Genomic DNA, 13710 nt, shown 5'->3' with positions numbered 1-13710 from the left:
AATCGAGATGGAGAGAAGCTGCTGGACTCTGAGGTGGCCACGCCCACCTGGACTCGCTGTAACCATGCTTAGTTACCAGGTAAAACTATAAAGTTCAATATATGGGAATCTCAGGGGAATAATTTTTAGCTACAAGCAGGGTGTCAGATAGTCATTAGAGCTCTATAGGAACCTGTCACTGTCACCTGTATTTGTGAAAATAGTGGTGACGGGTTCCCTTTAAGAAGCCATTAGTCAGTAAAAAAAAGCCAGATTAATGTTTGCAAATGCACAAATGAACAAAGACCTGTATTTTTGGAGACATGTCTTGTGGTCTGACAAAACTAAAATTTTACTTTTTGACCATAATGACCTTTGTTACGCTTGGAGGAAAAAGGAAGAAGCCTGAGAGCACTATAACAACTGTGAAGTATGCGGTTGGCAGCACCTTGTTGGGTTGTTTTGCTGCAGTAGGGTCTGGTGCACTTCACCATCTAGATGACATCATGAGGAAAGAACATTATGTGGCAATACTGAAGCTACATCTCAAGACATCAGGTTAAAGCTTGGGCACAAATGGGTCATCCAAATAAACAATGACTCAGTTACTGCCAAACTGGTTACATAGTGGCTTATGGATAGAAAAAAGTACATTTTTGGGGTTGACTATCACAAAGCCCCTATCTCAATCTCAATGGGCAAAGATGAAAAATATGGCTCAGTTATTCCAGTTCTGTCAGGAGGAATGATCCCAAATTCCTACCAACTATTGTGAGAAGCTTGTTGAAGGATATCCAAAACGTTTGACATAAGTCATACAGTGGTGAATACTAATAAAATGTATGTAAACTTTTGACTTTACAGAAAGTAATAAAAATGTCTTGAAATTCTCTCTTCCTCATTATTCTGGCATTTGGCAAATATAACTAATTTTGGTAATCCGAATTATTCTGCTTTCATGTCAGATAGTGAGAGAAACATGTATATGTGTCTTTTTATACATTGTATGTAAACTTCTGGTTTCAACTGTATGATGACATATGGGTCTGTTTGTAATTTTCTCACACGCATGATTCTATGAGGTTTTTATCAGAGTTTTCAGCTCTAGGTAGTGGAGGAGATTACTCTATCACATATTTCAATGGCAAGATGGAATCTTGAAAACAGATCTCTGATAAAGTGAAGCTGTGATCCGGCGGTTAGGAAAGACTTGACTCCATGGCAATTCTACCTTAGGTGCTGGACACCACATCTCAACTTAACTGGGCCAGAGATTCTGTTTCAGAGATTAGTTTCTTGTGTCCTGAACCACAAGTACTGTTGAGGGATACATACCCATTCCAAGTACTTTCTATCGAAAGTCCAATTAGAGAGTCCATTTGGAGTTTTATCACTATCGACACCAACCACTAGAATGTATTACACAAGGGTCTTGTGCCCATTTTTGTTTGCCTTTGGCTTCTATCTCAGTGGGTAAGGCCTGCAATCTTTGGGTCTACGCCCTGATCATCTTCCCAGGTGGAATCTTTACAGGTGGAATCTTTACAGGTGGAATCTTTACAGGTGGAATTTTATGCGCTAACTGACTAAGAGATAAGGACTAGAGATGAGCGAGCACTAAAATGCTCGAGTGCTCGTTATTCGAGACGAACTTTTCCAGATGCTCGAGTGCTCGTCTCGAATAACGAGCCCCATTGAAGTCAATGGGAGACTCGAGCATTTTTCAAAGGGACCATGGTTCGGGAATAAAATGTGTTAATTAATTGAAAAAGAATGTCTTCTGATAAGTTAGCAGATGTATGCAAACATCTGCAATCTATTCTTCACTGTTCCGCGCGTATATTATCTCCCGACAAGTTAACAGATGTGAAGAACAGTGAGGAATAGAATAAAAACAGTGAACACAAGATCATTTAAGTGAAAAACACAGTGAAGAATAGATTACAGATGTTCTGCACATCTGCTTACTTGTCGGGAGATACGCTGTCCCGTGCCCCGCTGCTCTCCGTGCCCCGCTGCTCTCCGTGCCCCACTGCTCTCCGTGCCCCGCTGCTCTCCGTGCCCCGCTGCTCTCCGTGCCCATGTCTCCGTGCCCCATGTCTCCGTGCCCCATGTCTCCGTGCCCCGCTGCTCTCCGTGCCCCGCTGCTCTCCGTGCCCCGCTGCTCTCCGTGCCCCGCTGCTCTCCGTGCCCATGTCTCCGTGCCCCATGTCTCCGTGCCCCGCTGCTCTCCGTGCCCATGTCTCCGTGCCCCATGTCTCCGTGCCCCATGTCTCCGTGCCCCGCTGCTCTCCGTGCCCGCTGCTCTCCGTGCCCATGTCTCCGTGCCCCATGTCTCCGTGCCCCGCTGCTCTCCGTGCCCATGTCTCCGTGCCCCATGTCTCCGTGCCCCGCTGCTCTCCGTGCCCATGTCTCCGTGCCCCATGTCTCCGTGCCCCGCTGCTCTCCGTGCCCCGCTGTCTCCGTGCCCCATGTCTCCGTGCCCCGCTGCTCTCCGTGCCCATGTCTCCGTGCCCCATGTCTCCGTGCCCCATGTCTCCGTGCCCCATGTCTCCGTGCTGCCGCTGCCCCATGTCTCTGTGCTGCCGCTGCCCGATGTCTCCGTGCTGCTCCCCGGTGTCTCCGTGCTGCTCCCCGGTGTCTCTGTGCTGCTCCCCGTTGTCTCTGTCCTGCTCACCGTGTTCTTCAATGTGTTCTTCACACATATATATTGTTCTTCACATACTATTTTGTTCGCACCGTTCCGCGCGTATCTTCCGACAAGTAAGCAGATGTGCCGAACATCTGTAATCTATTCTTCACTGTGTTCTTCACTGTGTTTTTCACTTAAATGATCCTGTGTTCACTGTGTTCACTGTTTTTATTCTATTCTTCATTGTTCTTCACTGTGTTTTTTTAATTAAATGCTCGATCTCGAGCAGGGGAAATACTCGTCCGAGCAACGAGCCGTCTCGAGTACCTTAATACTCGAACGAGCATCAAGCTCGGACGAGCATGTTCGCTCATCTCTAATAAGGACCTTTATGTTCAAATGAAATCACCTTTTTCAGTGTACAGGTCCATAATATACATTGCAAGCTTTATCTTTTCTACAGCCAGAATATGATATATTTTATGTATTCATTTTAAATGTTTATAACCTTTTAAGCTTGTCTTAAAAAAAGGGAACTAGTTTGATGGCTGCAATTGCAACATCACGCACTATAAAAATTATATCAATTAAATAGAAAAATACAGATACATAAACAGTTTTTTATTCTGATTATGATTATGATTATGGCATGATCTGGCATGCATATCTACAGACTATGGCTCCATGCACATGAATGTTCATTTTTGATGCATGTAGTGGTTAATGTAATAGCTAGCATACCTTTCTATGGGCTCGTACCTGTAAAAAACATGGTTCAATTGCAATTCCTTTAAAGGAAACCTGTCACCTCAAAGCACTATGGTGTCCCCACTGTTTAGCAAGAGAAAATGCTAACTTTGTATCCCCAGAAAAAGAAAGCCACTGTATGACTCGGTCCACATCTCTCGCATTTCCCTAATTTTTCCTTCCTTTGGCTGTCATCATCCTCTGCTTTGTTGAAGAGAGGGGGAAGAGCAAGATGCAGGAGACACACACTGGTTTGCATGAATAACGAATGTCCCTTATGACTCGCAGCTCCTTCTGGTTTCTAAAGTTCATTAGGCTTCTTTAGGCTTCTAAAGTTCATTTTCTTTGGATAGAAAGTATGCTTTTTTTAACATTTTTTTAGCTAAAAACAGTGTGGGAAACCTGTGGTTTAGTAGTAAAAAATCTGGTGACAGGTTCCCTTTAAAAAGCCCAAATTGTCCATGAAAGAAAAGCCTTCTATGGGCAAAAAATAAACTAAATACTTGTGAATCGCAGGAAGTAGAAAAAAAAGCAAAAATGTAAAATAAGAAATTGAAGCACAAAATATTCTGATAAGTTGTCATCTTTACTTTCCTTGCATACTTTAAGTAGTTAAAGTTCTTATAAAGGGGTTTTATAAGAATTACCTCAAAAAATAAACTTGGATATTAATACTTCTACACGCTGCTTATAAAGTTTATACTATGTATGTGAGTAAATAGTTAAAGGGGTATTCCGAGAATATGAACGTCTGACACAAAAACCCATGATGATATAAATAAATGAATACAACAATATTCAATGTCATTAGTCACAAAACGAAGCTTAAATGCTTTGATTTTATGATTTACAAAATTTATGGCCTCTCTAAAGTAGGTGGAGCTATCACTAAGATGGCCGCCACTGGAAACTAGAAGTTCCATGATCCTTAAGTTCTCAGTAACTCCTCCTACCTCTTATGCTCTGCTCCTAGTGTTGATGTAACAGACTGTGCTGCTCTGTTACCATAGTAATGATGTGTAACTGCCATCACCACAACACTGGCCATAATGGATGCACTTCAAACAACCGACTAAAGCCAGTGGTGATCACATGACCTGCCCAGGCAGGTGCAGGACATGTAATGTGGACATGTGACCAGTGGCCATCTTGTGTCCTGTGTCTGCTCTGCAACGGACAGCGCGGAGGAAATTAACGGGCTGATTAAAGGGCCAGTAGCGTTTTAATTCTTCATTACAGTCATCACTTACCCCAGAGGAAGTCACCAACACGGTGACAATACGCGTGGGGCTTGCTCCACTCCCCATCCAACTGACCTGCCTCCCTGGCTTTCATCCCAGTACTAGACACCACATGTCTCTTCTACAATTGGGTATTGTATGAGCAGGTTGAGGGTTTACCAGGTTTTACTCCACACTTTATTGTTTTGCACAGAGCACTTTACTGTATTGCCGCCATCTAGAGGTTTTTCTAGGACCGACTATGGTAATTTACCTATAAATAATTGTCTATCTGTTTGAATTACTGATCGTGGATGGGGAGTGTAAGGGACTACTATCCTTGGAAGCTTTATACACCCACTGGGTGTATGTTTTAAGTGTTTTTATATTTGTTGTCTTGCTATTATTACTGTTTGTATCAATAAATGGATTTTTTGGTTATGTGATTTCCTGTACGCATCCAACTTTTTTCTTGTTCTGATTGTTGCATCATTACAGTCTATGTCACCAGCATTTTCTGCTAAGGGGAGCAAAATTTTAAATATCAACTAATTACACATTAGCTTATATTTTGAGTACCCATTTGTATATGAATTATGCTTATTCCTGGAATACCCCTTTAAGTCTTAGTTTCTTGGGAGTTTTTCCAAAAAATTATGCTGCATGAAATCAGTAATGCAGCATAATAATTATTCCTATCACTTAGAAAATTATAATACAAACAGAACAGGTGTTATTAAATAAAAGCCATATGCAGCACCTTTAACTGAAATTTATACTGTACTTTGCCGATGATCGAGGTAACTGATCTTACCATTAGTTGATTCTGTTACATAGGTTCTCATACCTTTTTAATTCTACAGCCTAAAGTTATATGGATGAAAAATAAAATGGAAATCAGAGATGATCCAAAATTCATCATGAAGCATAATCAGGGTGTCCTTACACTGAATATCCGCAAACCCAGCCCATTTGATGGTGGAACCTACACATGCAAAGCAATTAATGACCTGGGAGTGGCTGAAGTTGACTGCAAACTGGAAGTCAGAGGTAGGACAGTGTTCTGTAAATGTACATTATAGCAGCTGTTAATACTTGTGAATATCATTTGGAATTGTACTGTACACTGTGTAAATGATATATATTGTTGACTAGGTTTTTAGGCTGGAAAAAGGATTATTTGGAAATTATTGACAGCAAAATGTCTTAATCCATGAATAGGGAAGATTGTAAGCAGTTTGGACCATGCTACAGTTTTGACTTGACTTGGGCATCAATTATCCAAATGTAATCTCTAATTTTGCATTTGGGCGAAGTAACACAGCCTCTTTTGCCACAGCTTTTCCAAAGAGAAAATTATTACAATAAATTTGAGCAGAAACATATTCTATAATCTGGGCCGAATCTGATTGGAGGACACTGAATATTGGGCATTTTAGTCAAAATCCATTTTGGAAAGACCAAGAGTGGACTTTTTCACTAAAAAAAGTGAAATACAAGTGCTGTGAAAAGTCATATTTTGCCTGAAATGAGTCAAGTTTAGAGGCTGCAGGGGGAGAGTCACTTCAGGTGCTCCTATCTTCAGTTCTATAGTATCAAGAAACATGACATGTTAAAGATAAGATTCTCAGCTTTCAGAAAACATCGGGATTGTGGTTCTGTGATCTACAGAGATATAGACAGTTAAAGAAATTGTTGCAAGCCTCTGATATTGGGGCACATTTACTTACCTGTCCGACGGAGTTCACCGAACGTGCATTGTCTGAGGATATTGCACTGTGATAATGCTTTGTGAGCCCAATATCGTGCATGTGTCACTTCCCCACTGAGGTACGACAGAGTTCACCATCTTTGCATCTAAGTGCATTGTCTTGTGACACAATTTAAAAGTTAAATACCGCGCTTAGTCTGAATCAGTCATATCGTCCGACGGCATGCCCCCCAATTTGTGTTGCAAGGAAGCCAGCACAGCTGCACCAAAACTGATCGTGTGCGGCACAACCCCAGCGCAGACACATGTTAAATACCTGTCAAAGCCGTGCAAATCCTGAAAAAGGCGCACAGTCCGATGAAAGTCAACACATATTAGGGGGCGTGCCGTCGGAGGATCAAACTGATTTGGACAGACCGCAGTATATAAATTTTAAATGTCGCACGCCCTATGTTAATGATGCAGCACAAAAAAGATGGTGAACTCTGTCGGACCTGTGTGGGCAGGCGACACATTTTTTATATCTGGCGCACGATCTTGTTGGAGGTCCACTAAGAGGTACCATTTGTCCCACAAAAAAACAAGACATCATCTATAAGAAAAAGGTCTGTGGCAGCAAGGGGTTAACATGTGAAATGGAAAAGACTGAGGAGGAGTGAGGTCCCTGCTCGCAAGAGCTTAGCCTATGAGAGTAATCACAACATAAGTAATTCCTAAGATTTTGTATTCAGCCCATTAGATGCAACTGTGACTCAAGAACATCCTGTTCATGAAAAGAAGTGACAATCTTCTGGTGTGATTATTAATAACATAACGTGTGTACTGCTAAGCATGATTTAGGGATATAATGTTCTAGGCTACCACAGTGCCAGAGGACCTCAGAGACACAGTGCATACAAAGAATCCGTGTTCACTGCACCATCTTGTGGCAATAGTTGTGAACCACACTATGTCTCAGTGGGACACTGTGTAATCCCTGTTGATGAGAGTAGTTCAGGCAGAGATTACTCAGACAAGTTTCTGTTTGAAGCTGTTTTTGTTCAGTGATGCATTTAATGCATAAGCATGTGAACCCCTTTATGCAGCAGAATGGGATTAACACAAAATGTGTGCAGTGACCTAACAGATACACAGCAATGCTCAAAATCTCTGCACAATCTTTTACACCCAAATTGTGGTAATGTAGATTCCACAATAGTAATGTGATGCTGAACTATTGGATCCTGCCGACTATTGCACGTCAACATATTGTTATACTGTAGATCTTCCTGAATGTACAGGAGGAACTCAGAGGGAGGCAAGTGCTAGACAGATTTTTGTGACGGATATGTAGAAAGAGTAAAGCAAGGGTGTAATTACTAGTATAGCAGCAGTGGGACCAAAATTATAAGGGAGTTCTGGCAACTTGGACAGTCAAATGATAGCAATGAGTGAAAAATGTTTCCACTGCAGAAGTGCATTAAGGATGCCCAAGATGGTATATACCCTTTTACACATTCCGTCCATATACAATGTTTTCTTGTGGAGTTAAACACATTTTTAGGCTTTAACTGCACTTGATATTATTTAAATAGTGGGCACAGCATCTTGGCATGAGAAGTGGTAATTCTTATGCCAGGACACACTGGGGCTTACTTACTAAGGGTCCCACGGCCACATTTCAGTCGGGTTTTCCGACGTTTTCAGGTATCGCGCCTCTGGGACAGGTATTTAGTAGGTGATTGTGTCGCACGTGATCGGATTTAGTCACAATCGCGCCAGCTTACATGCGACACAAATCGGAGGTAAGTACATGTGCCCCATATGTCGAATCCACAGTGAACTTCCATTTATTTGAAATTTAGTTATTTCTGCTTTAAAGTGTGTCCACTAAATTTAACATCATCCCAGAGTCTACATATGTATTGAGTGTCTTTTATGTAATCTTTCAGTCCTGTGTCTCAAATAACATATCAATTACATCAAGATGTTCCATGTGATTTCTTTTTTCAGTCAATGCCAAACCTCATATTCTACTCATTGGGCTCAGACAGATATTTACAGTTGTAGACCGTAGAGACACAAACACAAATAGGGTACGGGGTATAATAGTTGCATACTGGTGTCATTACGAGGGCTTTCTGGTTATACCAGAAACACCTTCTGGGCCTGGTCATAGGGAGAAAAATTCAAATCAAATGTAGTTACCCTGCTCCGACTACAACTACATCATGGCAATATTCTGCTCCATGGCATTCCCTGCCAAGTCACACGTGCCTACTATGGCCAGTCAGTAGAACAAGTCACCCACTGAGAACACTGATGGGCTGTAGTGTGTCCCATGACCACTGCTTTGTGGCCCTTCCTGGAGTCCCAGGAGTCGGAAACCATGATTTTCAACCCTGGAGCTGAAGCATGGTAAACACCCCTTACTTTTTTACCTATCCTCCCCTGGCCCTCCATTAGTAAGCCAGAATTCCTGGAAAAGCCCTTTAAGGAATGATTTCTTCTAAGTAAAGTGCAATGTTATCTTCTGGCCGAAAAAACTGAAATGAAATTGTTTAAGAAAAAAAATTGTTTATATCTAACAGCTGTTCACTTTTATTTCTTGTAGTTCCCCAGTAAAGATGCCTCTAGTTATTGGATGAAAAATGACAGTAAGTATCCTGTGCAAATGTGTATAATGATGACTTCTCCAAAGTGTATGATCTTGTGGCCAGCATGGATTAACAAGCCATGTTACTAACCCAACACCTCAAGCCAGCTGGCTGTAAAACTCTCCTACATGCCAGAAGGAAGGCGCCCCTCCAAAAATGAGTTGAAGCTGAGATTTTACATCCCTGCAGCTCTCTGCTAAGGAGCCAGTGGTAATAGAATAGATACACAGTAAACACAGAGAAAGAGGAATATAAGAGGTTAATTGTTTTTACATCCACCCCCCTTCCCATTTTATATAAATCCTTTTATATTCCCAGGCAAAGTCCTCTAAATATGGGGTTGGGTGTTGCTGGCACCAATCATGGGTGTTAACCATTTAAATACCTCTGGCGTATATGTATTCGGTATCCCCATGATCGTACAAACCTAGGAATAAAGGAGAGGTGTCATTCAGAAAGAATGGTGAAAGGACTAAATAGAGAGCCCCCAAGAAACTCTTTATGTCATATCTTCCTCCATGGGTCTCCTGAGAAGAAGATACGCCCAGCACATTTGTGCTGGCTATTTGCTTAGTGACTAGTTGCTAATTATTTTATCTTATAATGGAGAGGTGCAGAGGGCGATAGAGGGTGCATTATAACCCATAATATATTACAACATCTATTTATAAAGTGTCTGCACACGTTTTATTTCGTGGCTGCACTGTGTTCGATTAGACAAAAAAAAGGGGAACCTAAAGTGGTGTGTTGGTGCTTAGTCAGAGTTTGCCCCTTATTTATTTCTGCCATGCACCACAATTCTGTCTGTGCCACAATTCTGCTGCATGAACAAAGTGCACCAAAGAAAAATGGTGCACACTTCCCAAGCAGTGCAGGGGGTGCCAGATTAAGGAAGAACGTGTGCCAGTTTTTATGAATCTGCTGCACTCTGCGCACACTCCACAGACAAACTACACATAGTGCAGACTGTAGTTTTGATAAATGTGGGCCTATATCTTCTAGAATACAGGCTTGAAAATGAATGTCAGCAATTTGTTCTGCTGCTGTAAATAAATGTGTCCTCATTGTTTATATTCCCATAACAGGGTCTGGATGAGTCTTCTGCTGGCCTCCTTCAACCTTACCGCAAAGAAAACAAAGAACAGCGTCTCCGACACCCTGCATGTTTACTTATGTCACATTTGTAACTGGGCTGCTTTTTGTATTTGTTGTTTGCTTTATCTGGACAGTAATTGGAATGAAATAGGCAAGTATGTTAAAACATCTGAAAGATGTCATTAAAAAGTTAAAGCGGCAAGTATCACGCTGACCAGCTATTCACCAAACTGGCTGAGTAGATTAAGATATGGATCAGCGAAGAGGAGGAGCAGTATGTGGTCAAAGACAATATTCAAGGTCATATTATAGCAGGGGTATAAATTGGACCATTTTCCATTGTGGATGGTCCATGATAATTTGTTTTACCATTTATGCCATTGTTACAGCTGTTATTAGGAAGTCTATAGCACTGTGATTTGAGCACTGTTATGATGGTATTATGTGTCCACCTTGTGGCCATAGTATATAAGCACTGTATTATGGTAATACTAAAGCTCCACCACTATTATGGCAAAATAAATTTCGAATTCCACTTTCTATCAATGGGAATTGGGCTTTTACCCATGTTATACTAAAGTTTTTTCTCTAAACCTGTATCTGGCCCACATGTCACTGTATTGTCTTTATGTGCAAGTTCTGTCATGTATTTATTATATTATATTAACATTTTCTTTGTTTCCCAGCTTATTACAATATGTTTGAATGTAGCCACTTTTAAAGTTTAAAATTCATTTGTAGATATAATTTCTGAAGTATTTGGTCGATTTGTTTAACATATTTTAAGCTAACTTTAGCAATTATCCTTTTACCTACATGCTTTCCATTCCTCTGGCTGATCGGTTGCCTGTGTCCCTAATCATAATGGGAGAAAAGTTAAATAGATTTTAGGTCTTGTGTTTACCCACGATAGGGAGTATCAGAGGTACCTGGCAGACACTCTTCTCTACCACTTTTCAGACATTCACTCCCATGTACATTGGAATATCCACATTATATCCAGTAGTAGATGCAATCTGAAAGACCTTTGAACCACTTATGAAGGAAGTTGAATAGTCATATTATATAAGGACCCACTGAAAGCGATATTATTATTTCCTCAATGACTTACTGTGAATTTACTTATGAAGCAGGAGGTGATATGTTAATAGACCGTCAGCAGGGGACCTAGATGTGATTGAAGACATAAAAGTATGGCATTTTGTCTGACTTAGGATATAGCTTGGCTGTTGTTATGATGTTTTTGGCTGATCACTGTTGCATTTTGCTTCTGTTGTTGAATATATTTGTGGTCCTCAGTGCACTCCAGGGGATTGGAGTGGCTTCCGCAACTGCCAGCATTTACAGCACAGACAGAAAGTTCATTGTCACGATAACTGACTAGAGCCTTGTTACTCATTGGATCTCTATTCTACAGTGTTCTCAAACTTTTGTCTGTCAATAAAAATTCATACAGGCATAACTGTTGTTGGGCTGTTTATTCACGGAAGTCTAGGACATGACTGTTCTCCATGGGTATTAGCCAATGTCACTACAAGTACAAAGATCGGGAAGGTAATAGTAAAAGCATTGTCTGTGAAACAATGGAAACACACAGAGCTGAGAGCTTGGGTAAATAGCACACCTATAATAATTGGATTTAACTTGAGAAAGTGTTCTGGAGATAATACTTTTAAGAGACTGCTTCAAGGCACACTGTCAGCAGCACAAGAACCTGAATTATCTCTTTTATCACAACTGTTTAGCTTAAACATATCTTGTCATTTCACCTGGGGGAGCACCCTGAGCAATACTGATACAAAGGAGGAGATATAATAAGCTAAATATTTAGATATTTTTTGCACATTTTTATGACTGTTGATTTAATTGATATATTTTACTGCCTTATAGGCAACCTGTCATCAGAAGCTACCCCATGTCCCCAAAGAGAATAGTGTACACAATGCCAAAGAGTTTTTATAGTAAAACTGTCCTGTGATGGCGAACCTTTTAGCGACCAAATGCCCAAACTGCAACCCAAACGCCCCTTATTTATTTTGAGGTGGCAACCAAAAATTAAAGCAGTACGTTATAACTACTCCCTTTTCTTCAACAACTTTCAATCAGATTGGCCTCCTGAGGACAGCAACACAGTAGAAAGATGGAAAATTTGCATCACTTTAGCTTCTTTCCTGTGACCCTCTGTACACAGAGAATCGTGGGGCCTGCAGAAGATCCTCCAAAGATAATTTCGGCCCTGTCTACTCATTCTCTCTCTTTCTACAGTTCTAATTAGAAAAGCAAGTATCAAAATATGTCTGAAAGCAGCATCTTTTAAGTTGCTTGGAACTGCAGGAAGGTTCTTTGAGCCCTGTCTGGTGTGCTGGGGCGATGGCCCGGGTGCCCACAGAAAGGGCTCTGAGTGCCACCTCTGGCACCCGTGCCATAGGATCGCCACCACAGCATTAGATCAAAGTTTATTTTTCTGTATGCAGAATTGTGTCTCCCATAACACTGATGAATGGGGTAGACATGTATGACGCCCTGAGGGGGGGGGGGGGAGCGACTCGGAGAAGCGAGATAAGATATAGGGGACATGGTAGGTTTTTTTATTTGAAATTGATGCAAGACAAAGTGATTACCCGAGGGTAGGAGGAACCGCTGCTCACTGGCCACTCCCATGGGACTAGGGACACAGCTCTGCATACAGAAAAGTTAATCTTTAATCTAAAGTGTAGAGAGTCAACAATACCTTATTTATACAGGCAACCATATAACATAGTGCCTAAAGTGTTAGCCTGATTATGAAAGACTAGATTTATTCTAACACAATGGGGCAGATTTACTTACCCGGTCCTGTCGCGATCCAGCGGCGCATTCTGTGTGGAGGATTCGTGTCTTCCAGCGATTCACTAAGGTAGTTCCCCCAATGTCCACTAGGTGTCGCTGCTGCGCTGAATTACATCGGAGTGCACTGAAGTTCACCAAGCTAGGCCGGGTGCAGGTAAGTGCGTGTCAAGCGACAGTTTTTTTTTTTTTTATGTTAGAGATTAAAGAAAAGAGCGTTTCGCCTGGACCTACCCCTGAGGAAGCCTGGAGGTCCAGGCGAAACGCGTGGGGATTTGTGCCCCCAGTGTCACTATTTGATACTCCTTACCCAGGTAATTTACAGGTTATATATTATGGATTTTATATGAACTATATTATGTTTCACACTATTTATTCAGATTACCATGTTTGACGCTTCATAACCTGTATTAACCTCTTCATATCCATCTATTATTGTGCACTGGGGACTAGGGTACTTTGTATGCACGTTCAGTGCTTTTTAATTGTTTTTATGTTTATACTTTGTGTATTTATATGAACTAATAAAATGTTACAGTTATTTGTACATGGACATCCGCTCTTTTCTTTAATCTCTAACATATATAGTTTTGGATGTTCTCGCTAAGACCTCTGACCCTCAATCTTATGAATAAATTTTTTTTTTTTTAATGTGGCGGTTTTTCCCGAATCCATTGGGTTTTCGGACGGCCTTGCCCCCCAATTTCCGTCGCGTGCATGCCGGCGCCGATGCGCCACAATCCGATCACGTGCACTAAAACCCCGGGACAATTCAGGGAAAATCGGCGCAAAACGGAAAAATTCGGGTAACCCGCTGGAAAAATGTGATTCGGGCCCTTAGTAAATGACCCCCATTATTGTAAT

The 13710-nt window shown here is 41.4% G+C and overlaps 1 protein-coding gene across 2 annotated transcripts in view; it reads left to right on the top strand.

Moving 5' to 3' along the window:
• Positions 1-10536, top strand: part of MYBPC2 (myosin binding protein C2) — a 72684-nt gene extending 62148 nt beyond the window's left edge. For both annotated transcript variants that reach the window (XM_072156862.1, XM_072156863.1), the window contains 3 exons: positions 5442-5628; positions 8883-8925; positions 10011-10536. In XM_072156862.1, coding sequence (XP_072012963.1) covers positions 5442-5628; positions 8883-8893 — 198 coding nt within the window. In that variant the 3' untranslated portion in view covers positions 8894-8925; positions 10011-10536. The remainder of the gene's footprint in view (positions 1-5441; positions 5629-8882; positions 8926-10010) is intronic.
• Positions 10537-13710: the final 3174 nt, after the last annotated feature.

Source organism: Engystomops pustulosus, chromosome 6 (genome assembly GCF_040894005.1).
Source record: "Engystomops pustulosus chromosome 6, aEngPut4.maternal, whole genome shotgun sequence".
Lineage (NCBI taxonomy): Eukaryota > Metazoa > Chordata > Amphibia > Anura > Leptodactylidae > Engystomops > Engystomops pustulosus.
The sequence above is the reverse complement of the archived record's forward strand: the minus strand, read 5'-3'. Positions and strand labels throughout refer to the sequence as shown.